Source organism: Melanerpes formicivorus, unplaced genomic scaffold (assembly GCF_026170545.1).
Source record: "Melanerpes formicivorus ecotype bairdi unplaced genomic scaffold, bMelFor1.0.p_v2 SCAF_1, whole genome shotgun sequence".
Taxonomy (NCBI): Eukaryota; Metazoa; Chordata; class Aves; order Piciformes; family Picidae; genus Melanerpes; species Melanerpes formicivorus.
The window spans coordinates 56,079,790-56,105,755 of record NW_027142353.1 but is presented as its reverse complement, the minus strand read 5'-3'; the positions used below and the strand labels follow the sequence as shown (position 1 = coordinate 56,105,755).

At 42.6% G+C, this 25,966-nt stretch overlaps 1 protein-coding gene across 1 annotated transcript in view; it reads right to left on the bottom strand.

The window, feature by feature from the left end:
- MICU2 (mitochondrial calcium uptake 2) overlaps positions 1-25,966 on the bottom strand; it is a 155,291-nt gene that overhangs the window by 54,790 nt on the left and 74,535 nt on the right. Inside the window, exon 2 of the mRNA XM_068144055.1 lies at positions 10,720-10,867. Within this exon, the coding sequence (XP_068000156.1) occupies positions 10,720-10,867 (148 nt within the window). The remainder of the gene's footprint in view (positions 1-10,719; positions 10,868-25,966) is intronic.

Sequence of the window (25,966 nt, the reverse complement as noted above, 5' to 3'; positions counted from 1 at the left end):
CAGCCTTCCCTAGGAGAGCTTTCTCATGCACCAATTAGAACACCTCTTTCGCTCTAGGGTGTGAAGTTTGGAGACTAAATACAAGAAGCAAAGATGAGCTGTCTCCTGACCTTGTGACTTTGAACTCCTCATGTTCTAAAGAGAAAAGTTTGGCAGAAAGAAAAAAAGTAATCTAGACAAAGAAGATAAATAGTCTAACGATAACAAAGAAGCTATTGTTTTCTAGACTTGTCTTATTTCCCCAGGAAAGAAAACTTTCTCTCCTGAATTCAAGGCAGACAATGAAGCAAATCTCAAAAAAAGACATTTAGCTTTATTATTCCTTCCCAGATGAAGGACTCTGCTCTTATCCTTGTTGAACCTCATTAGCATCCTCTTTGCCCAGCTCTCCAGTCTGTCCAGGTCTCGCTGAATGGCTGCACAGCCGTCAGGTGTATTAGCCAAGCCTCCCAGTTTGGTATCGTCAGCAAGCTTGCTGAACAGACTGTCTGTCTGTCCGCTCATCGAAGTCATTGATGAAGATGTTGAACAGGACCAGACTCGGCACTGATCCCTGGGAGACTCCACTAGTTACAGCTCTCCAGTTGGACTTGGCACTATTGACCACCACTCTCTGGACTCTATTTTGTAACCAGTTCCTAATCCATCTCAGTGTCTGTTCCTGTGTCCCACACTTCTTGAGCATGCTCACAAGAGTGTTATGGGAGACAGTGTCAAAAGCCTTACTGAGGTCAAGGTAGACTTCATCCACTAGGCAGATACCCTTTTTCCTCCTTACAGCACTGTTGGACATGAAGAATAGGGACTGTCCTCCTGAAATGAGCATTTATTTTAGCTGCAAAGGAGAGAGATTGAACTGACATTTGAATCAAGTTTTAAGCAGGCTTTTACAATTCTCAAAGTGGGTGCAAATGAAACTCAAACAATAGATGGCTTTCTTTTAATGAAAGAGCAAAGTCATTTTATGCTGCCCACTGCACTTCTAAATTGACCATACTGGATTAAAAGCTCCTCTAATTTTTTCAGCAGCAGGGATTGCCTTTACTGCCATACACATGACAAAAAGTGTTGCTCTTTTGTGGTAAATAGTTTCTCTCTTTTGCCAATTCAAACAAAACCAGAGAAGTAGATGAAATTTTTGAACACCAGGTTTTATATTTTCTCCCAAGAAAGTGACAGCAAACCAGAACGAAAGTCTCATGTTCTCTATCACCAAAACATCTATGGAGAAGCTATGTAATTGCTATGTCAGGGTAGGGGTGACTGCTCCAAAGTTGTCAGAAACAGTAAATAAGTACAGTCCCAATGGCCAAGTAGATGCCCATCTACACAAAACAAAAGTACTATTTTCAGTATTCTCTGTTACAAGAATCTGCTCTGTCAGAAAGAAAAGAAGAAAAAAAAAAAAAAGGACAAAAAAATCCCCACACAACCAAAAAACAACCAAACAAAAAACCCCACAAACAAAGGTGATCTGTTTTTTGGAACTGGCAGTTTCTCCAGTGGGGTATGTGACTGTATGTGACTGACTTAGCACTTGCCAATACCAATGCAGTAGCAAAACTCCATTGTTCCAGTAGTTCCAGCAGTACCAGAGGTATATAGAATAGAATAGAATAGAATAGAATAGAATAGAATAGAATAGAATAGAATAGAATAGAATAGAATAGAATAGAATAGACCAGACCAGACCAGGTTGGAAGAGACCTTTGAGATCATAAAGTCCAACCCATCATCCAACACCATCTAATCAACTAAACCATGGCACCAAGCACCCCATCCAGTCTCTTCCTAAACACCTCCAGTGATGGTGACTCCACCTATTGGTGCAAAGGACATGTATTCAGGGCTTGAAAAGAAAACTAGGACTTGGGAAAGCAAACTATGTCATACTGAAAACTTCAAATGTAACCTCTTCTGAAAGAGAACTGAAATAGTCTGGATAAAGCCAAATGGCAGCTAGGTGTTTTATAGTCAAATTCTATACAAAGATTCCTTTAAAAGAAATTTAAGCCAGGCAGGGCTGCAGCTCTTGGTGAACAAAGTCCCAGGATACTGGCATTTTCCATATACTGATAAGCTAACCAGAACACACAGGAATGGCCAGTTCAGATGCATTTGGACTGTAAGGTAATGAAGCTGAACTACCTTTCATCTAGCAAGATGAAATGTGAGATTTTTTGGAAGACATGGTATCTTCTGTTAGCTGTGGCTGAAAAATTCTTACACTTTCATCTAGGTGCACAAGTCTTTCCCAAGTCTGTGAGGAAACATATTTAACTAAAAATGTAGCTAGCAAAATGACCAGGTGCTTGCTGGAAAATGCTAGAAGACTGATTAAGAGCTGATTATATTCTCCCTGGCAGTAAGAAAGCTGGTAAGACTAAGAGAGGGCACTGCCAGGTAAGCAGGTGGCTCTAACAAGAACTTGAGTGTTTCACACATGGAAAGAAGTCTGAGCTTGCTATTCGCTTTTGTTTCAAAGCAGATGAGGAAGGCTACCGAGCAAAATCGGTGCTATAACACACTGCAGGCGCAGTGCTGGGGAGAGAATATGAGAGTGTAACCTGGGAAGTTTCTCCCTTAGGAAAATGATGCCAGTGTTTTCCAAATAGGGAGCAATGGAACTTCTCAAAGGTTTCCCTAGAGACCACAGCCATTTGGCAAGAAAGGACAGATCCTCTCATCGACTAAAGCAGGCTAAACACCTTGCTTGACACTATTGCCTAGAAGGAAAGTAATTGATATTCAATTGTTCTACCTTAGATATTTTTAAACCCCTACAATATAACAAGCAAACACACAGGGGGAAATAAATAAATCAGTCTATATCAAAATTACTCAAAAAGCACAAATCATATGACTAATACAATAAAAGAATGGAATGGAATGGAATGGAATGGAATGGAATGGAATGGAATGGAATGGAATGGAATGGAATGGAATGGAATAGAATAGAATAGACCAGACCAGACCAGGTTGGAAGAGACCTTCAAGATTATCGTGTCCAACCTATCATCCAACACCACCTAATCAACTAAACCATGCAACCAAGCACCCTGTCAAGTCTCCTCCTGAACACCTCCAGTGATGGCGATTCCACCACCTCCCCGGGCAGCCCATTCCAATGGGCAATCACTCTCTCTGTGTAAAAGTTCCTCCTGACCTCCAGCCTGAACTTCCCCTGGCACAGCCTGAGACTGTGTCCTCTTGTTCTGGTGCTGGCTGCCTGGGAGAAGAGACCTACATCCGCCTGTTTACAACCCCCCTTCTGGTAGTTGTAGAGAGCAATAAGATCACCCCTGAGTCTCCTCCTCTCCAGGCTAAGCAGCCCCAGCTCCCTCAGCCTCTCCTCATAGGGCTTGTGTTCCAAGCCCCTCACCAACTTCATTGCCCTTCTCTGGACTCGTTCCAGCAAGTCAACCTCCTTCCTAAACTGAGGAGCCCAGAACTGGACACAGTACTCGAGGTGTGGCCTAACCAGTGCAGTGTACAGGGGCAGAATGACCTCCCTGCTCCTGCTGGCCACACTGTTCTTAATGCAGGCCAGGATGCCATTGGCATTGGCCTAAGGTAAAGCACAGAACCATCAGCAGTAAGAGAGTTACAGATAACTGAAAGCATCAGGCTAGAATGCATGCTAGATTTTGGCAGGAGCTTGACCTGCACTCCTTGGCACCTGCTATCATCCACTGAGGGTCTGCCAGATCCCCATCAGTTCTAAATATCTGAATGCAACCCAAGGAATTTTGAAAACAGATTGTACTTCTTAGGTATAAACCAATACCTGTTTGTGTTAAGGACATATGTTGCAAGAAATTAAAAGTTTAAGAGTGATAAAAATTCACTGAGTCTGGTTTTCACGCTGCATCTGCTAAGAGTTAATTGTCAGCTAAGCAAGATGCTGCAGAACCCATTGCGTTCCAATGAATTCATTAAAATAATAATCCTGAAGTAATCTGTCAGAAAGTATTCAGACCCCCATGGCAAGAAAAATCCCAGAGATGTTTCCTGTGGTATGCCAAAACTATGTTGCAAATGTAGCTGAAAGAGTGTGTGGTGTGCTACAAAAACGAAAAAAGCTTTACAAACAAGAAAGTGTTCTGAGAGCAAGACTGACTGTGTGAGTCCTTCAAACCTGCTCAGATGTACTAAAAAGAGAGAAAAAAGTGACTGTTAAGTATCTTCAGTATCACAGTAACATGTCACAAAACATGGAATACTTGACTGAAGGAGAAACTGTTGCAAGACTTCTGAAATTGTAAGGCAGCCCATGTTTATACACCAAGCAGACTCCTGTTATTAATAACCAGATCTTTCCATTACTTGTACTACAAGTATTCTGCATATGCACAATGCAGTTTCATTCGTTTCAAGGAATCTGTTTTCCATTCAGATGCCGTTAAATAACCAATAACTTTCACACTTGAAATAACTAAATCCTTCAAGATGTATGTTGAGACCACTTGCCTCTTGCTCACAACTCTGCTGAAACCTGGACAGTTTTATTATTGGTACTGTTGTACTGTTTCAAGAAACTGCTTTCATTCATTGAGAAGCTGCAACATATCTGCTCATTAACCACTTTTTCAAAATGCTAAATAGCTAGCAATGTATTTTTAAAAGATAACATCTTGCCAAGGCTTTTACCTAATCAGTAAGCACTGCAGTCAGTTCAGAGACGAACACAGATTCTGTATCATTCTCCAGCTAGTCAGCAATACCACAAAGGTAAAAATTAATCACACCAAAGACAGTAGATTATTATAATCTTATTGTCACCTCATGCAGACATAACTCTGAGGAGTTCTGGGCTCCTCAGTTTAGGAAGGACATTGACTTGCTGGAACGAGTCCAGAGAAGGGCAATGAAGTTGGTGAGGGGTTTGGAACACAAGCCCTATGAGGAGAGACTGAGGGAGCTGGGGCTGCTTAGCCTGGAGAGGAGGAGACTCAGGGGTGACCTTATTGCTCTCTACAACTACCTGAAGGGGGGTTGTAAACAGGCAGAGGTTGGTCTCTTCTCCCAGGCAGCCAGCACCAGAACAAGAGGACACAGTCTCAGGCTGCACCAGGGGAAGTTCAGGCTGGAGGTCAGGAGGAACTTTTACAGAGAGAGTGATTGCCTATTGGAATGGGCTGCCCGGGGAGGTGGTGGAGTCGCCGTCACTGGAGGTGTTCAGAAGGAGACTTGACAGGGTGCTTGGTTGCATGGGTTAGTTGATTAGGTGGTGTTGGATGATAGGTTGGATGCGATGATCTTGAAGGTCTCTTCCAACCTGGTTTATTCTATTCTATTCTAACCACAAAAAGAATAATGTAATTAATGCAATGTCAGTATGTATTTTCCTATTTGACCTTACAAAGAATGTACCCTACGTACCTTCAGCACTGACATAACATGGTTCAAGGCCTAGAAATGGAACCGGGGGAAAAAAGGATTATGCTCTCTCTGTGCAACAATATGCTAAAACCTACTTCTTCTTAAGTGATTTTGCTTCGTGGCTCCCATTCCTCCAAACACCACTATTCAATCCTTCTTCCTGCCCATCCAACTGTGCATGCTTCCTTGCTGCTGCAGCTGCAGGGGCTACTGTGCTGGAAGACAGCTCTTGCCTAACACCTCTGCTCTAATAGCATCTCTCATACCTCTTTACTTTAGAGTCTTGACCTAACAATTTTTTTTCTGAAAAATAAAAGCAAATAAAGAAATTAGTGCACAGAATCATAGCATGGTCTGGGTTAGAAGGGACCTCCAAAAGTCATCCCAACCCCATGCTTTTTCCCAGCTTCTTGTGCATCTGCTTACTGGCAGAGCATAGGAAAATTCCTTAATTGAAGGCAAGTGCTACTTGAAAACAACTCAAACATCAGTGTGTTATCAACACTGCTCTCACACTAAAACCAAAACACAGTGCCATACCAGCTACTAGTAAGAAAATTAATTCTCTCCTAGCTGAAAACTGAACAATTTTCTACAACAACGTATCAGAGACACTTCTGTGGAGAAGCTCTATCAAAAAATTGGTTGCATGACCTGAAATATAAGTATATGCACAACAGTTTAAAGGATGAGTTTTCCACGAAGCAGCAAGGGCCGTTGAAAAATAATCCTGCATTGCAATGAAAATTCAGTCTAAGTGAGATGAGCCTTATCTTTCTTATACCTGTTATCTTTAAAATGCTGGAATTTCTGATGCCATGTGAATTAATATTATTTGATATAATTAGACAGAGGACACAGTCTCAAGCTGCGCCAGGGGAAGTTTAGGCTCGAGGTGAGGAGAAAGTTCTTCACTGAGAGAGTTGTTCGCCATTGGAATGTGCTGCCCGGGGAGGTGGTGGAGTCACCGTCCCTGAAGAGGTTCAAGAGGGGATGGGATGTGGCACTTGGTGCCATGGTCTAGTCATGAGGTCTGTGGTGACAGGTTGGACTCGATGATCTTTGAGGTCTCTTCCAACCTTGGTGATACTGTGATAGAAGAGCTTTTACATCACAGTGCATCACAAAATCCACTCTTCCACTTAACTATCACCGCACCAGATATGACAGCTTATGTGAATATCCCAGGATTACCCAGAAGAACTTGGCTGATTTTGCAATGGTTTGCCACACACCCCTACAGCAACATTGTTTTAACGTGAGACTGCTGGCACATTGCCCCCAAAATTATCAACACTGCATTTAGTATGCACTGTGTTAACTGGTACGAAACACTGTTGTAGGTGTTCACATGCTGTGCCACATTACCACATCTCATTTACTGTTTGCCACTGTTTATAAAGAGGTGGCTGCTTCCTCCCATAAAACAAGTAACGGTAACAGAATTAGTCAAATATTTATGAAGGCAATCCAGTGTGAAGCGCTGCATCTAAAAGCAGGCACCTGTGCTTTGGGGTTTTTTTCTGACGGTGCCTTTCTTCCTTTACATAGAACAAAGTAAGTCTTTCAGGAAACTCTGCATTTGTTATCAGCTCATTCTCCTTAGATGGCAGGACTGTAAATATTTTTCTTCATTATCACCCTACCAGTAAATAACTTTGCAGGTGTGATTTAATCAAAAGGAATGTCAAGATTTCACAATTTTTGGGCTACCTTAAAGAGAGTTGGTAATAGAGAAACCCATGCACAAGGGAACAAATGAGCAGAACTAGTGAACTAATTTATCAATCAAGGTTCAAGATCACTTGGGTTGGATGACAGGTGATATATTTGCACTACAGTTCATCTGTTCGCTTATCTAGGAAAGGGTTCTATAATAAATCATAATTTATTGCATGTTTTGCAACCTTGTCAAAGGGCACACCTAAGATTTTTGCTTCAGTAATAAATTCTACTCGACTGTATACAGGAATTCACTTGACAATCTGGACATAGCTAAAATATTTTGGTATTTTCTAATATCAGCCCTTCTGATCTAGCACCAACAACTCATGTGGTTTACACAACACTACAAGTACTTTCTTCTAAATTGAATTATGCTTAAAAAACCACCAGGACATTTCAAAGTAATTCCCCAGTGACAAGCACCAGCAAGCAAAAACTCCAAGGCTGCTGGACAAAGACCCCTAACCCCTAATCCCAACCCGTAACTCTTTCTTATTCCCTATTTTTCTTGCCTTTTCCCTATTTAGTATCATAGTATCAGTCAGGGTTGGAAGGGACCACAAGGATCCTCTAGTTCCAACCCCCCTGCCATGGGCAGGGACACCCCACACTACATCAGCCTGGCCAGAGCCTCAGCCAGCCTGGGCTTAAACACCTCCAGGGATGGGGCCTCAACCACCTCCCTGGACAACCCATTCCAGGGCTTCACCACTCTCATGGTGAAGAATCTCCTCCTCACATCCAGCCTGAATCTCCCCACCTCCAGCTTCATTCCATTTGGGAATGTTTATTTCTGAAGAAGAACAAAGCAACAGAATATTGTGCTCATCCTCAGCAATATTTGTTGGTGTACAGAGCTAAATGCTCATGAGGCTGGTCACATATTGCTGTCCATTGTCTGTAAGAAAATAAAATCAGGTCAATGATTACCTACTGCCAGGGTGTTTCAAATTTTTTGAGAACTTTTATTTATGAATCAAAAATAGGTAGAGAAAAAACAAATCATTGCAGCTTTAAGTTCAATATTATAAGGCACGCCACTTACATGCAGAATCATCTGTTAAAACCGCATCTCAGTACGCCAGTAGGTGAAGGGCTTTCTAGGATCAGTAGTGGTATGCCTATTTTCCTTTCTAAAACCACTGCTCAAGGTGAAAAGAAAATAATCTTATGATAAAAGCAGAAAGTTTCCCAAAATAATTGCTGCTTTGCTATTAAGTTCATCATCTTGATCTACTCTAAGTATACCTGGACAGACATTTGATATAGGTTTAGAACCATAGAACCAATAAGGTTGGAAGAGACCTCAGAGATCATCAAGTTCAACCTGTCACCCAAGACCTCATGACTACTAAACCATGGCACCAAGTGCCATTGCTTATCTTCTTCATACAAAACTCTTCTAAACACAATGAACAAACCAATGCATCTAAAATACTTCAAACACCATATTTCTCTTCTAACAAATGTCATGCCTGCTAGAAGTTACAAGAAAACCTAAAATTCCAAGCAGTATTACTTGAAGAGAATTGCTTATAATTGCCTTCATGTTACTGGCCAAAGAACCCACAACAATGGTACTTAAATTTTCTTTCTGGTCACTAGATTCAAGTATTAACATTTTTCTCTGCGTTGTCTATGCTGCTGCTGCAGTAAGGCTGACCTCAATTTGAAATGCTAACTATACATTAGTGCAAAGGGGGGCTTCATCCTTGTATTTTTCTTGCTATTACTTTTTCTTTTCTGTTTAGCACTGTTTGCTACTGATATTAGCAAAGTAACAGAAATTAACTTAGCTGCATCACAAATAAATCCTACTCTCATATTACTTCATTAAAAATCTGCACGCATACTGTTATAGCCAGAGTAACCAATCAATATGTATGAACTGCTAAGACCAAAAACACTTAGTTCCCCAACCTTGCCTTCACAGACAACTGTCTGAAACCATTGTCTTTCCACTGAAAGACTGAAAAAAATAGCTAAGAAAACTCAAAATCATAGAATCAATAAGGTTGGAAAAAACCTCAGAGATCATCTAGTCCAACCTGTCACCCAACACCTCATGGCTACTAAACCATGGCTTCAAGTGCCATGTCCTTCTTTCTTCCTGTTTCTTAAGCCTTTTCACAGAACCCTGAATTTCTCTCTGCATTTCCTTTTCAATACCCTCAAGTCATTCAGACGTTCACTGCTAGCTGGGCAGAGCATCCCAGACTACAGTGGCTTTTGCTAGACCACGTGTTCCCACTGTCAGTATGTGCAGACTGAAGCAAACAATAATTGAAGTTGGGACTTCCATCTCTTTCCCGCAGCAGATGTACCAACAGGATATTTGTCTGCATGACAGTATCACAGTATAACTAAGGTTGGAAGTGACCTCAAGGATCATCGAGTCCAACCTATCAACACAGACCCCATGACTAGACCATGGCACCAAGTGCCATGTCCATTCCCCTCTTGAACGCCTCCAGGGACGGTGACTCAACCACCTCCCTCGGCAGCCCGTTCCAATGACGAACGACTCACTCGGTGAAGAACTTCCTCCTCACCTTGAGTCTAAACCTCCCCTGGCGCAGTTTGAGACTGTGTCTTCTTGTTCTGGTGCTGCTTGCCTGGGAGAAGAGACCAACCCCCTCCTGGCTACAAACTCCCTTCAGGTAGTGGTAGAGAGCAATAAGGTCTCCCCTGAGCCTCCTCTTCTCCAGGCTAAACAATCCCAGCTCCCTCAGCCTGTCCTCATAGGGCCTGTGCTCAAGGCCTCTCTCCAGCCTCGCTGCCCTTCTCTGGACAGATTCAAGTGTCTCAATGTCCTTCTTAAACTGAGGGGCCCAGAACTGACAATCCCCTCCAAAACCTGAAAGCTTAAGGAAAACCAAACCTTTCTAAAGCAAGAAATTCTTGGGAGAGTTGTAAAGCCAGATTTTTGGAGAAAAAACATATACCATCAAAAAAGTTACTGTAACATAGAAATTACAGGAGATGATACAAAGAAGATAAAAAGACATCTAAGGATTAGAACAGAGTTAATGAGTCCAGAAAAACAGAAGGAGAGGACAATAACCTCTGTACTTTTTCTTTGTGCACTGGTCTTATCCTCCCCTCAGAAAAACATGTTTTGATTTGTTCTTAACCAGGCTTTGTATAAACCAGGGATTTAAAACCAGAAACCTAGAGCTGAGTTCAGTGCTGCACTGAACTCATTCCAGTTAACTTCTAGCACTGCCTCTTCCAAGAAAAAAAGGTCACAGGGTACTTACTGGTGAAGTGGATAGATAATGTGGCCAAGAATGGTATGGACACTATTATATCACAATCCTTCTATTTTCTGTAGCATGTTAGTATTTGAGGAACTAGATACTCATCTGACATGCAAATTGTGCAGAGATGTCATGTCATCAAGTCACCAGACTGCTAAATCATCAGCTTCACTTCACTGGTGTAAAGGGTGGTGGTGTCTGTGAGAATCCTTAGGCACAACATTTATAAAGTGGTTTCTGCTGAATTATTTCAGATAAAGGATCTTGTCCCAGTGACCTGCAAATCCTATCTTTAAGGGGACCTGTGTGTTTCTTTTTCCTTCACAGATACAATGATGAGCAAACTACTTACGGTCAACTTGATCAAACACCACTGAGAACAAGAAATCTCTTGGTGTCATGTAATATTCTCCTTCGTATTCCAAAGATGCAAACTGCATGAAGCGATGCTTCCGAAGAGACAATCTCTCATCTCTTTCCACATTAATGACATCTTCTTTCTGAAACAGAACAAAAAAAATCCATGCAGAAAGAGGGTTGCATTTGCAGGCCAACTCTGAAATGACAAAGAATCCTACACCTTGTCTCGATTAGCTTCAGTATTTTGTGGGCAGCCACAATAAGGGACTACTAGGAATTACAGCTATTAATGGCATGGTCTTAATGAATGACATTCAAGGTGTTTTTTGGCTTCAGTAAGAGAGTGTCTTAACAACACAGCTGAGCTAAATTAATGGCTTGCTGTCACCAAAGGCTACCTCATTTCCCATGCCCCTGCTCTTGGACATATGGTCCTGCACCTCCCCACTTGCCAGCTCTGTTACTTGTTGGACTCTCACTGAGCCAAATTCAGCTTGTTAACTCAAGAAAGAAACCTAACTCAACCAAACAGGAAATAGTATTTTGCCAGGTTAGTGACTGGCTTAGCAAAGGTTGAAATGTGCTTGGCACCTGTGCAAATGATCCACTCCTAATGCTAATTACCAAGTTATGGAGCAACTCCTAAGACAGGAGAATAAAAATGTTCTAGTTTAAGTATGGGTCTATCAGAGAAGTCAGAAAAATGGGAAAGGCAATGGAAATGCCAACAAAACAATCAGAGATCACATCATCACACCTGAAGCTTTAATTAGTTAAGCAATCAAAAAACTTCCATCTCCCTCTCTCTTAAATATTGAGAGTCATGACTGAAACCTTACAAGCACTCTGAGCAGCAGGAGAGGACACACAGTGAAACAGAAACCTCCTATCTTTGAAATCTTAAAATATTAAAGTGACAACACAGAAAACAAGACAGCCTAAAATTCAGAAGATGTTGTGCGTTATTTGAACATTAATCATGGAACAATTTTATGACCAACAGCATCACTCAATTTTAGGATTCATCAAAGATGTGAGACAGTGAAGAAAAAGCAAGAAAATCCAAGGCTAAGTACCAAGATTCCAACTTGAACATACTTGAAACAAATCAGTAAAGAGCAAGATGGATGTGCAGATAGGTTAGTGCCCATGGCATTACTCAGTGTGGGATGTAAATGTATGGGTACAGCCTAGAGCATGGCTTACCAAGGTGCTGCACCACATCTCCCAGCAAATGACCACTATTCATTTAAGCAGTTTTCAGCTTCTGGTTAGTTCCTATGGAGCTGATCTAGTGTGAGATGTCCCTGCCTGTGGAAAGGGGGTTGGAACTGGATGATGTTTGAGGTCCTTTCCAACACTGACAACTCTGTGACTACTTGGCACATGAGCAGTCCAATATAGCTGAGGTGCATGCAGCAATTTGCAAGCTGCATTACTCCTGAGAAAGGGCAGCGCAAGCGGTTCCTGGTGACACTCAGACCAAACACAGGTGCTGCGAGGGTCTCACCAACTGATGTTAAAACACAGGGTCTGCTGTGCTGAGTGTTTATGGCAGGAACTGTAGGACACAGAAGGACAGACAGTATCTGAATGGAGAAGTGGGGAGACTAGTGGGAACACCTCACTTGCTTCTGCTGAAGTCAGCACTGGTTATAGACATGCAAGGTAACAGGTACCCAGCTGCACAGGAGGCTGTTATGATAATCAATAATGTGCAAATAGCACAGTAGGTAATGAGGCACCTGTGTGTTTGTGTGCATGCACCCAGGGACTGGGAAAGCAAGAAGGGAATGGGACTCTGAACCATTCTGACACTTTAGTTTTAATTTGCTATTCCTCCAGGATGGGGACTGCTATTTTTGCTATTCCTCCAAGTTGAGCAACTGCTGATTCAGTTTCCTCTGCTGAGTTAGAACAATTTCAGAATCAAGTGTGAGCAGTCACATCTTCTCCACCCAGCTGACAACACACCAGGACTCTAGTAGTAAGTTGCAAAGACAGCAGGGGAGCTAGCTGATATGATGAACATAGAGGCTGTTTTGGGATGATAGCTTCTAGTTCTCAGGTGGGTGTCTGAAGTTGAAATGAAAGCCATTAGGTTTAGTGTCAGGCTCACAAGGTGAAGGAAAGAGATGGAACACTGATACTGAGGTGTCCCTGCCCATGGCAGGGGGGTTGGAACTAGATGATCCTTGTGGTCCCTTCCAACCCTGAATGATACTATGATACTATGATACAGGCAGCTCCAAATAACAGGACCCAGAGTGGTCAGAGAGGAACAACTAACTCCCTTGAAATGAAACACTCCATAAACAGGAGAGTGGACCTAAAGCTGTGGCAAAAAAACATAGTTCACTGAAGAAAGCATGAAAAAAACAGTTCAGTGGACAATGAGACATCAGAGAAGAAGATGAAGCATTGTGCCTTTGTGTCATCAGGTTTCCTTTTTCTCTCCACACCATGGCCCCTTACTGGATATGGGGAGCATATGCTCATAGAGCTGGGGGTCTCAAGAGAAGGGGCACAACTGACAAACCTATAAACATAGCCTCAACACAATTATAACCATCATGTCTAAATAGAAGGCTGCAACTTGTCATTTAATCCCACACTTTGCACCTTTGAGTTAGCATTAAGAATTTGTTCAAATGCTTCACTGAACAACAGAAGCACCTTGGTACGGTCAGTTTTAGTTGCATCTTGGAGTGTGTTTGTTTCCCTCAAAGCCTGGGTTTCAATGAAGGCAGGGGGAAGGGGGCCACAACAATTACAAATCTTCAGGATACTGATACTTTAGAATTAAACCAGTCATATTTTGATAAGCAAGGAGAACGAGGGCTACTTCCAGGTATCTGAAGCTAAGGTTGGCTTTGTTTAAGATATGACCATTTTGTATCAGTATTGCTGGAGCTTCATCATGGTCTACAACACAAGCTGCACTGCTCCTGTTCTGTGACTCAGACCTGTATGTTCTGGGAAACAGAGTTTAAAAGTAAATGTAATGCAAACTGTACTCTTTTTAAAACTTTGTGGGGCAAGTGACTTCAATTATTTGGTTAACAAGATTGAACAAATGTTGCAGGTATCAAATGAACAGTGCATAGTTGCTGGGAATTTACATGCAGCATCCTTACTAAAACCATTTCCCTCTCATAACAACATAAGCAGTTTTTGCCCAATGGCAAATTAAGCTTTGAATAATGCCCGTCTCATTTTTTGGTCACTGCACTTTTGTTTAGACACTCCCAACTACACCTCTCAAACTGCCTCAGTTCTTTACAGTATCACAGTATCACTAAGGTTGGAAGAGACCTTAAAGATCATCAAGTCCAACCTGTCACCATAGACCTCATAACTAGACCACCAAGTGCCACGTCCAATCTCCTCTTGAACACCTCCAGGGATGGTGACTCCACCACCTTCCCGGTCAGCCCATTCCAATGGGCAATCACTCTCTCTGTATAGAACTTCTTCCTAACATCCAACCTAAACCTCCCCTGGTGCAGCCTGAGACTGTGTCCTCTTGTTCTGGTACTGGTTGCCTGGGAGAAGAGACCAACCCCTTCCTGGCTACAACCACCTTTCAGGTAGTTGTAGAGGGCAATGAGGTCTCCCCTGAGCCTCCTCTTCTCCAGGCTAAACAATCCCAGCTCCCTCAGCCTCTTCTCACAGGGCTTGTGCTCAAGCCCCTCACCAGCCTTGTTGCCCTTCTCTGGACACGTTCAAGTGTCTCAATGTCCTTCTTAAACTGAGGAGCCCAGAACAGAACACAGTACTCAAGGTGTGGCCTAACCAGTGCAGAGTACAGGGGCACAATGACTTCTCTGCTCCTGCTGGTCACACTATTCCTAATGCAGGCCAGGATGCCGTTGGCCTTCTTGGCCACCTGGGCACACTGCTGGCTCATGTTTAGGCAACTGTCAATCAGCACCCCCAGGTCCCTCTCTGTTTGGGAGCTCTCCAACCACTGCGACCCCAGCCTGTAGCTCTGCATGGGGTTGCTGTGGCCAAAGTGCAGCACTCGGCACTTGGACTTGTTAAATGCCATCCCATTGGACTCTGCCCATCTGTCCAGTCGGTCGAGGTCCCTCTGCAGAGCCCTTCTACCCTCTAACTGACCAACATCTGCTCCCAACTTGGTGTCATCTGCAAATTTGCTGATGACTGACTCAATCCTCTCATCCAGATCATCATTGAAGATGCTAAAGAGGATGGGGCCCAGCACTGATCCCTTTCATCACACAGAACCACTCTCATAACCTAGGTAAACAATACGAGCATAATGCTATACTATGGTTATTCTACAGATCAAAATAATAATTTCAGAATGCCTTATGAAGCAAAATTACCAAACTCTTTAATTACATCACTTCTTTCCACCAGACTGATTGCTGTTTCTGCACTACTATATTGCCAATGGTTAAATGAAACTACAGTTTAGGATAGCCCGTAATCCTGAACAAAAGCAGATCTACTGTCTCAGAAAAGATGACACGGGCATCCTGAAGCAGTTTCAGGCCATGTGTAAAATATAGCCAAGTCCACAATAGCAGCCTATATGTTTTTTTAAAAGCTGTATCTCTCTCCTTCACCGTTGTTCTCTTCACCAATATAAACCTCTTCATGTCTTCAGCAAGCAGAGCTGCTGAACCCCCCAAACATAGCTGGCAAAGGATGGAAATACAAGTGAAGAAGCAGAGAGCTGCAGATTTTAGAAAAGAGATTAGAAGCATAACTCTCATGTGCTCTGAGAAGGGGTAGATAACCAAATAACTATTCTAAACACTATTCCAAACACTTTACCAAAGACTGGATAAAAACTATGTTCTGAAGAAAAAGTTGATTGAATCACTTCAAATTAAGATTGATCTCCTTTTAAAATACCCATCTAAAGCATGTATAGGGGATCAAGCTCTCTCTAAACAATTCAGTATCCTTCCCACTTCAATTAAGTCCTGAATATTTTCCAAGCACTTTTTCCTGAGTCATCCAAGGAGTCATTGAGATAAAATAAGTTTGACATTCCTGACATTTCTAGAAACACTGTCAAAGCTCATTTTACTCATAAAAATGCAAGTACAGGGCAAAAAGCAGAGTTTTCCTCTCTAATTCTATTCCACAAAATGAGTTTCAAGTAAAGACAGGTATAGTGTAGGAAACAATTATGTATTTAAGGCTGGACTTCAGATATCAATGTATCTGTAATCTAACACCTCAGCAGTTTCTAACAGTGCAAACTCAAAGCAAGCAGGATACAAAAATTCAAATCTACTGAGATGCAATGGGTGAGAAGAATCTATCACTACTGCTTGCACAAGATTCTTGCAAGCATACCTTAAAATTACTCTGAAATTGACTTGAGCTTATTTTTGTCTTTAACAGTGGCATATAAGAAGAAATCAAACTACACAGAGCTAGGCTGCATTAATGTTAAGGCTTGGTCTGAAATTCCATCCTTAACTTGTTCTATTGTGTGTGGGTACATCCGGGACTTCAAATGCTGGGTATTCCCACACGCTCCACAGCAGCCCTGCACAACAGAGTGACTTAAGAATGGAGTTTCAGCTTTAACATGGCATTTAGTTGCCTTTGTTCTTCTATGTCAAGCCTCCAGTGACAATTTGAGAATGTCCATGGTAAAGATATGATTCTTGATGGCAAATTAGAAACGAACGACATAAAAAAGGCTCTAGGAAGACGCAAGTGTTTTCCTCTGCAGCAGGCATGGCAAGGGATCAGCAGCTGACCAGCCACTCTCATCTATAAGCAGTACCAAAGACCATGGTTTCCTTCTTGTCATCCTGTATTGAGAAATGCCTGAGAGCACCAGCATTTCATGTAATTAGTTTTCAGACTGATGTGCTGAATCTGTTTATCAATCTCTTCATTTAGGATGCTAATACAGAATTCACGGCTCAATAATTCCTGCAATTTTGACCATTTTTTTTTTGGCTATGAAAAATAGCAAGCTTAAGTCAAGTAAAATTTTCTATATACTGCATCACTGAACTTAAAAAAATGCACTAAATAAAAAAGCTTTACATAAATGAAACCCAGATAACCCTCACTTGTGATTTTTGTAACGCTGCTAAGCAAACTGTAAATCCATTCAAAATGTAAGTAGTTGTGCACAAACTCAGAGGTTACTTTACACAAGCATATATTCTCCTTTCCCCTTAAAATCATGACCTTCATTTTTGTTCATTTTACTTTTTCTCCCTTTGCACAGAATTTGGTGTTCTGATGTGTCTGCATCTTTTATTACATTTTCCATCTAAATGTTTTCCTCCTCATAAAACAGTCTACATTTTTCAGTTGATTTTTCCTAACATATTTCTTCTTTCTTCACTCCTTTCCATATCTTCTACTTATTTTGCTTCTTCACATCCTTTCATTGCCTTTCTTTCCTCCATTATCAATACACCTTATTCAACTTTCCATTGGGGGGGGAGTGGGATATAAATTATTTCCCCCCCCCCCCCCTTCTGAAAAGAGTATAAACGCTCTTTTTGCCTCCCTTGATCTGGAAGAGTTAAGTTGCAGCACTCATTTTACCTGCTATAAGGATAACTAAACCAATGTGTGGGATGTAATTAAAATCCAGTTGGTGCCAGCAGGCTCTCTGGGAGCCTTAAGTTTGTATCCATTAATTCACACTCGATCTACAGATGGATTTAGCAACACAGTATCAAATTGCTGTATGACTGATGAAAACTTTGCAGTTAACTTGTCTCATTACTGTATCTCCATTTCAACTCAATCCAATTCGAAATGATCAAAATAATAGAACATGTAACTTAACCTCAAGCCCTTCTGCACATTTTAACATACCCAGCAAGCATGCTGAAGGCACAGAGGACAGGTAACACTTGGAGCTCAAGGTTTGAGAATCTCACATGATGCAGTAACTGATAGATGAAAAACTGTTGTGACAAGAAATTCATCTGACAGAAATACGTGATATAAAGATAGTTCAAGACTGTAATATTTAAGAAAGCTTGTACAGAAGTATGTGCAAATATAGTTTGTGCTTTCACAATAAAGAATGAGCCATGTATTATGTAGAGTCTTGATCAACATAGTATCATAGTATCATAGTATCAGTCAGGGTTGGAAGGGACCACAAGGATCATCTAGTTCCACCCCCTCTGCCATGGGCAGGGACGCCCCACACTAGATCAGCCTGGCCAGAGCCTCAGCCAGCCTGGGCTTAAACACCTCCAGGGTCGGGGCCTCAACCACCTCCGTGGACAACCCATTCCAGGGCTTCACCACTCTCATGGGGAAGAATTTCCTCCTCACCTCCAGCCTGAATCTCCCCACCTCCAGCTTCATTCCATTCCCCCCAGTCCTATCACTACCTGAGATCCTGAGAAGTCCCTCCCCAGCCTTCCTGTAGGCCCCCTTCAGATACTGGAAGGCCACAATTAGGTCACCTCGGAGCCTTCTCTTCTCCAGACTGAACAGCCCCAACTCCTTCAGTCTGTCCTCATAGGAGAGGTGCTCCAGCCCTCTGATCATCCTCGTGGCCCTTCTCTGGACACGTTCCAGCACGTCCATATCCCTCTTGTAATAGGGGCTCCAGAACTGGACACAGTACTCCAGGTGGGGTCTCACCAGGGCTGAGTAGAGGGGGAGGATCACCTCCCTCGACCTGCTAGCCACACTTCTCCTGATACAGCCCAGGATCTGATTGGCTTTGCGGGGTGCAAGTGCACACTGAGAGCTCATGTTGAGCTTCTTGTCCACCAGCACCCCCAAGTCTCTCTCCTCAGTGCTGCTTTCCAGCCAGTCACTGCCCAACCTGGACTTGTGCCTGGGATTGCCTCGACCCAGATCAAGTTAAAGACATAGGATCAGATGTGAAAATGCCCTTACGCAGTAAGGTATCTGTATCACTTTTCTAAGCATTGTATTTTCTGCCTTTGCAGATCAAGCTGCAAGCCTGGGGATAAAGTAAGCCAGGAAAGAACACCACCACTACCCCTGGAAAAAAAAAAAAAGGCACTGCATACTGTTTGAAAATAAGTTTTAAGTATTTGAATGACTGCTTAGCAATGTGAAACTAAACAAACTACGACATTTCTGAAATCTTTCAATGTGAAACAGACAAAAGATTAAAATACTTTCTGAGGAGCTACTTCTGAGACAGAGAACAGACTGCTAAAAGGAGGACATACGGAGAATGAGAATGCAAGAGCCTTGTGTCTGGCTACCCTTAACGTGCTGAATATAAATACTCCAAAATTAGATGAAGCCCTTTCGATGCACTAACAGGTGCCACTCCCCTTCCTTCTCCCAAATAGCTGCCTGGAAAATTCTGCTGTGCTAGTACTAATTAGTGATGGTTACATTGGAAGCAGCAGCTGAACAGTTTATTTGGCTCTAAACTCCTGACATGTTTTAATTTTTCTCTCTCACTCTTTGTATTACACTAAGTGCAGACTAAATTGCTACACTCAAAGTCATCCACTATCATTAGAACCCCTACCAAACTCAGAATTAACCCTCATATCAGGGTAACACAGAAAACTGTCTCAGCTTGTAAGTTTTTGGTTGGTTTTGTTTGTTTGTTTTGTTTTTTGTTTCACTATTCAGTTCTGGAAATTTCATCCTTAGCAGAGTTTGGTTTTAAACATAAACTTAAAAAGAATAGCGAAACTAACACATTTGCTCCAACAGAATATAACAAAGGCAGATAAGGTGCCCAAGCTCTAACAAGCCAGAGAACCAGTTCATTTAACAAACCATACATTTACACCTCAACTTGCAAGTTATCACACCGCCCTGCTTACACATTCCCCTGCTGAGGCTGACACACCACTTGAACATGCTGGTGCAGAAGCACTAAACACATACAGAGTGGCAGGGGGACCACATAGACACCTCAAAGGCAACACACCCAGAAAACATGTTCATGCAGCTTCCTGGGAAAGCTCATCACACTGCTACTGCATTTGACAGTCAGTGGACTTAAGTGAAGAATGTGCAGAATGACTCTTATGGCTCCAACAGTGGCTCCAGTTATAACATGCAAAGTTATAACCCTGCACAATATGTGCAATGCACATGTGCGCATGTTCCCCATAACTAGGGGTGCCCTGCCTCCCGCCAGGGGGAGGAGAGGGATAACAGAGATAACAGAATCTATTGGGATGTGTACATCCAGTGGCCTGGCACTTCGCAATTTCGGAAGTACAGGGCCTTGGTTGACACAGGAGCTCAGTGCACCATAATACCATCAAATTATCAGGGATCAGAGTCTATAACTATTCTGGGAGTCACTGGTGGATCTCAAGAGTTAAGTAAGGTAGAGGTTAATATAAGTTTAACTGGTAAACAATGGAGGAAGCATACAGTTGTGACCGGACCTGATGCACCTTGTATTTTGGGAATTGATTTTCTGAGAGAAGGGCGTTTCAAAGACCCTAGAGGTTACAAATGGGCTTTTGGAGTAGCTTCAATAGAAATTGATGGACAAAAATTGAAGCTGTCTGCCAGACCTGAACTTTCTGATGAATCTGCAGTTGTGGGACAACATAAGATACAGGACATTAAATTGCCGGTTGCTTCTCAGACTGTGCATCACAGACAATACAGAACCAACCGTGACTCTTTGTTGCCCATTCAGAATCTGATTCGTCAGTTGGAGAGTCAGAAAGTCGTCAGCAAAACTCATTCACCTTTCAACAGTCCAGTGTGGCCTGTGCGGAAGCAGAATGGAGACTGGCGTCTGACGGTAGACTACCGAGCCCTAAATGAAGTGACACCACCTATGAGTGCAGCAGTACCAGACATGATGGAACTACAGTATGAGCTGGAATCCAAAGAGGCCAAATGGTATGCTACCATAGACATTGCTAATGCATTTTTCTCTATTCCCATAGCAGAGGAATGCAGGCCTCAGTTTGCTTTCACCTGGAGAGGAATCCAGTACACTTTCAACAGGCTGCCAATGGGCTGGATCCACAGCTCAAGCATCTGTCATGCAGTGATCCACGATGCTCTGGAGAAAGGCGGTGCTCCAGAACACATCCAGTTCATCGATGATATCATCGTCTGGGGTAAAACTGCTGAGGAAGTCTTCGAGAAAGGTAACAAAATCATTGACATTCTTCTGAATGCAGGTTTTGCCATCAAACGAGACAAGGTGAAAGGACCTACCACAGAGATTCAGTTTCTGGGAGTGCGCTGGCAGGATGGACGCCGACACATTCCAGTGGATGTGGTAAATAGAGTCTCTACCATGGCAAGTCCCACCAACAAGCAAGAGACCCTACGTTTCTTGGGGATAGTGGGATTTTGGAGACTACACATTCCTGGATACAGTCAGATTGTGAAACCTCTGTATGATGTGACTCGAAAGAGAAACCATTTCCACTGGGGACCTGAGCAACAAGCAGCCTTTGACCAGATAAAGCAAGAGGTAATTCAAGCAATGGGTCTGGGACCTGTCCGAGATGGTCCAGACATTAAGAACATTTTGTACACGGCTGCAAGTGACAATGGTCCAACCTGGTGCTTGTGGCAAAAAGCTCCAGGTGAGACACGTGGACGACCTCTTGGTTTCTGGAGTCGAGGTTACAGAGGTTCAGAGGCTAACTATACTCCAACAGAGAAAGAAATTCTAGCTGCCTATGAAGGAGTAAAAGCGTCTTCTGAAGTGATTGGAACTGAATCACAACTTCTCTTAGCTCCCAGATTACCAGTTTTGAATTGGATGTTCAAAGGCAAAGGTTCCACACCACATCATGCCACAGACTCAACATGGTCTAAGTGGATGGCTCTGATAACACAGAGAGCTCGAATGGGAAATCTTGAAAGACCTGGTCTAGTGGAGGTGATCTCAAGTTGGCCTGAAGGCATCAACTGTGCTAAACCTCCAGAGGAGAAAGTAACTCGTGCTGAGGAAGCTCCTCCTTACAATGACCTTTCTGATGATGAAAAGAAATATGCTTTGTTCACAGATGGTTCCTGTCGTCTTGTTGGAAACAAGCGAAAGTGGAAGTCTGCAGTGTGGAGTCCAACACGCCGAGTTGCAGAGGCGAAAGATGGAGAAGGAGAATCCAGTCAGTTCGCAGAGGTAAAAGCTGTCCAGCTAGCTCTCGACGTGGCTGAACGTGAGAGATGGCCAAAGCTTTATCTCTACACCGACTCATGGATGGTAGCCAATGCTCTATGGGGTTGGCTAAAGAACTGGAAGAAGAGTGGCTGGCAGAGGAAAGGAAAACCCATTTGGGCAGCCAACCTATGGCAGGACATTGCTGATCGAATCGAGAGAATTCCAGTGAAAGTGAGACACATCGATGTTCACATTCCTAAGAGCAAAGCTACTGAGGAACAGCAACACAACCATCAGGCAGATCTAGCTGCAAGAGTTTCTCAAGTAGACATGGACTCTAATCTTGATCTCAACTGGAAACACCGAGGTGAGATATTCTTAGCTCGGTGGGCTCACGATTCGTCAGGACATCAAGGCAGAGATGCAACATACCAATGGGCTCGTGACAGATCCATAGACATTTCCATGGATGCTATCACACAAGTCATCCATGACTGTGACATTTGTGCTGCTATTAAGCAGCCAAAACGACTTAAGCCCTTGTGGTATGGTGACAGATGGTCCAAGTACAAGTATGGTGAAGCTTGGCAGATTGACTACATCACTCTACCCCGTTCTCGTTCTGGTAAGCAATACGTGCTTACTATGGTAGAGGCAAACACTGGATGGTTGGAAACTTATCCAGTTCCACATGCAACTGCACGCAACACCATTCTCGGTCTGGAGAGACAAATCCTGTGGAGACACGGAACTCCAGAGAGGATTGAGTCAGACAACGGAACTCATTTCAAGAACAACCTTGTAAAGAGTTGGGCAAAAGAGCACGGTATTGAGTGGATATTCCACATTCCCTACTATGCACCAGCTTCAGGGAAGATTGAACGCTACAACGGTTTGTTGAAGACCACTCTCAAAGCCATGGGAGGTGGATCTTTGAAAAACTGGGAAAAACATTTAGCACAAGCAACTTGGCTGGTAAATAGTAGAGGTTCAGTGAACCGAGCTGGACCTGCACATTCAGATTTGCTACGGAAAGTAGAAGGTGATAGAGTTCCTGTTGTTAGAGAAAAGAATCTGTTAGGTAAAACTGTTTGGGTATTTTCACCCTCAGGAGAGGCTAAACCTGTCCGAGGGGTGGTCTCAGCTGAAGGTCCTGGTCACACTTATTGGGTAATGCAAGAGAATGGTGAAATTCAGTGTATTCCACAAAGAAATTTAACTTTAGCTGAAAGAGGTTAATTTCGAACTGTTGTACAGCTACATCGCGTCCAAAGGAAGAATCAACGAGGAATCTACGGTGCACGAACCCTGAGATCCCTGAGAGCCCTGAGTCAACTAAGAGACCCTGAGAAATCCCTGTTTCCCTTTTCTTCGCTTTGCCGGCGAAGAAATGAACTGTTTTCCATTTTTTTCCATTTTCTGATTTTCTTGGACTTTTGAATCATCTACATCTGAGCATAGCCGGAATGGACTATGAACTTTACTCACGAACTGTAAATATCGTTTTGGATCGGATGGACAGTATGAACAGCCAATGAAATTGTTTAGAAGGGGTGGACTGTGGCCGGTTGACGTTGCCCCCTTAAGAAAGGGAACATGGTGGACGGAAGTTGGTAAACGGAAGGAATAGTCTAAACTAATTTCATTGGACGAGTGGGAGGAAGCACCTTATGAAGTGGGAGTGAAGTGGACATTTCCAGCACTTCTCAGTCAGTCTTGCTTCCGTCTTTGCTCCGTGCAGCAGCTTTCTGTGCTGGGCTTTCTGCCAACGCCTCGGCCTTGAAAACCAGATAACAGGCCTGTATACTAACTCTTTTCCAATTAACACAAAACTGCTTTTAACTTCTTTCTTTCGCTCTCTCTCTCTCTAACCTAATCTGGGGAAAGGGGGGAAAGAGGGGAAAGAGGAGGTGGGGAACCCCCCTCTCTGCCGAGAGGGGTTCACTCTCATTTCTGTGTTACTCTGTTGTATATCTTTGTATATATTGTAGATATTGTAAATTTGTAAATATCTCCCTGCAAACCCTACATCGCTTTGTAAATATAGCTCCACTGCTTTGCTAATTCAGCTTGCGAGTTTTTTTTTCTTTCCCCTTCAATTTTTTTTCCCTTTTACTTTACAAGGGGGAAGGAAGGAGGCTTCTTGGCCTTACCCTTCCACCCACCACAACCTACTTGTCACTGATCTTTTTCAGTCAATCATGCACATTAAAGTGCAGTTGGAATGTGAAGACACAAAATCCTTAAAGGTAGGAAGAGAGAGGTATTTTTGAAAGATGCTATATGCAAATATATAAACAATACATGGTGCTTAACTATTCACTTCTAAAATGGTGTAGTATCTTTATTTTTGCTCCCACTTCTCAATTTAAGTGGTGCATGGAGTGTCTCTTTGGCGCACCTGAGGAGAAGCTGGGAGAGGCTCTAAGTCATCTCAATGTTTTTGCTTATCCTGGGCTTGCAGATCTTTAGGACTTTTCAAGTGAGCTTGCGCTGCAGGAGGGAACCATATGGCCTTTTCAAATAGCTTCCCATTTTGTTTTGAGTAACACATAGTAGCTGTACTTGATCTGAACTACATTAGGAGATAATCCATTTGTAACACGGCAGTTCAGTCTAACTGCATGCCCTTCAAAAGGGGACTACATGTATCTGGGTTTGGGAAATGCAACTTTTTTGAGAAGTGCAACTTTGAACTGTGAATTCCTGCAGTCCAACTTACACCAACTGCACAGAGCTACATATTCACCTGGTGCTTTACAGCTTTAAAAGCTTTTCACTCCATAGTGCTTGGTCTTGTAACAACCATACGGACAGGGAAAAAAGTTAACGGCTTTAACAGTAGGTGTTGAATTCTAGACCAGTTTTTATTCTGAAACAGAAGAAGACAAACTCTGCTTTTAAGTAAAAATTTAAAGGAGAAAATAGCTGTTTAGCGGCAGATGTAGTAGACTGAGCTAAGCACAAGAACCTAAGAGAAAATATGTCCGAAATCAAGACTGGGAGAAGAAGACAAAAAGGGATGATAAATTTTCAGTTGATAAAGTAAGCAGTGTAAGTTCAAAAGAAACTGAAAGAGATGAAATGCTGAGCATGAAGGAGCTGTTTGTGCATGAATAAAAGGGACTAGAAAGAAGATGGCTACCACAATCTGTTCAAGAATTGGTAAATGCAGTGGAATGGGATTCAAGATACAGAGTTTAGTGATAATAGGAGGAGGCAAGTTAAAACAAAAATAAAAAGAACACCGAAAATGTACCAGAATTGGTCATACAAGCTTTTAAAATCAACCTCAAAAATCCCTCTGTCAATGGTTACATACACTTCCAATAGTTCTGTATACCCTATGTTTGCAGTAAGGTGCCAAAAGCCTTCCTGAAAAGGTATTACCCTGGCATGGCATTTTAGAGACAAGGTATGTGCTTCAAGGCAAACACCCTGAAAAAAACCTGCCTCCCTCTTGTCATAAATTGTCACTCACATGGTTTTGAAACAGATTTCAGATTGCCAGTCTTATTTAAGAAGTATTGGTGACATGCTTGCACATCCAAAATGTTTTCAACATTGAATGAACAGTGTCTTGCATAAAAGTGTATGAAGAACAGCCTTAGATCTCCTTATCGCTGGCTGAAATACGCCACATGACAAATATAATCAAGTATTAAAATGCAAATCCTGTTAATTTTTAACCTGGGTACTTTGGACTTGCCCTGCCAGGGAATTTTCATCACAACTGGATTGAATTTCAAGAGATACCCTGTGCTGCAGTTGCCAACCAGGCTAACAGAGCACCAGTCAGAGACAACCAAGCAGTGGCAGAACCTACGGACTTAGAACTGTATCTGTACCAAGATCAAGACACTCAAAAGCAGAAATACTCTCTGATTTCATCTTCCTGGACTAAGAACTATGGTTCTGTACAGAAGAGCAAACACAAATCAAAGCAAACTGGATACCTATGTAAACCTTTAAAACACTGTCAGAGAACAAAAAAAGAGATGACAGTCTTAAATATGCAGGCATCATATATGCTAGCTGGCAGCAGTCGCTGTAAATGTGTGCTTCCATTTAGTCAGCCTGCAAATACTTCAGAAGAAACTTGTAGCCATCGTGAACGTATCCAGATTATAGTGCCTCCCATTTTGAAGGCTTTGACATAAAGAAAAGTCAGATA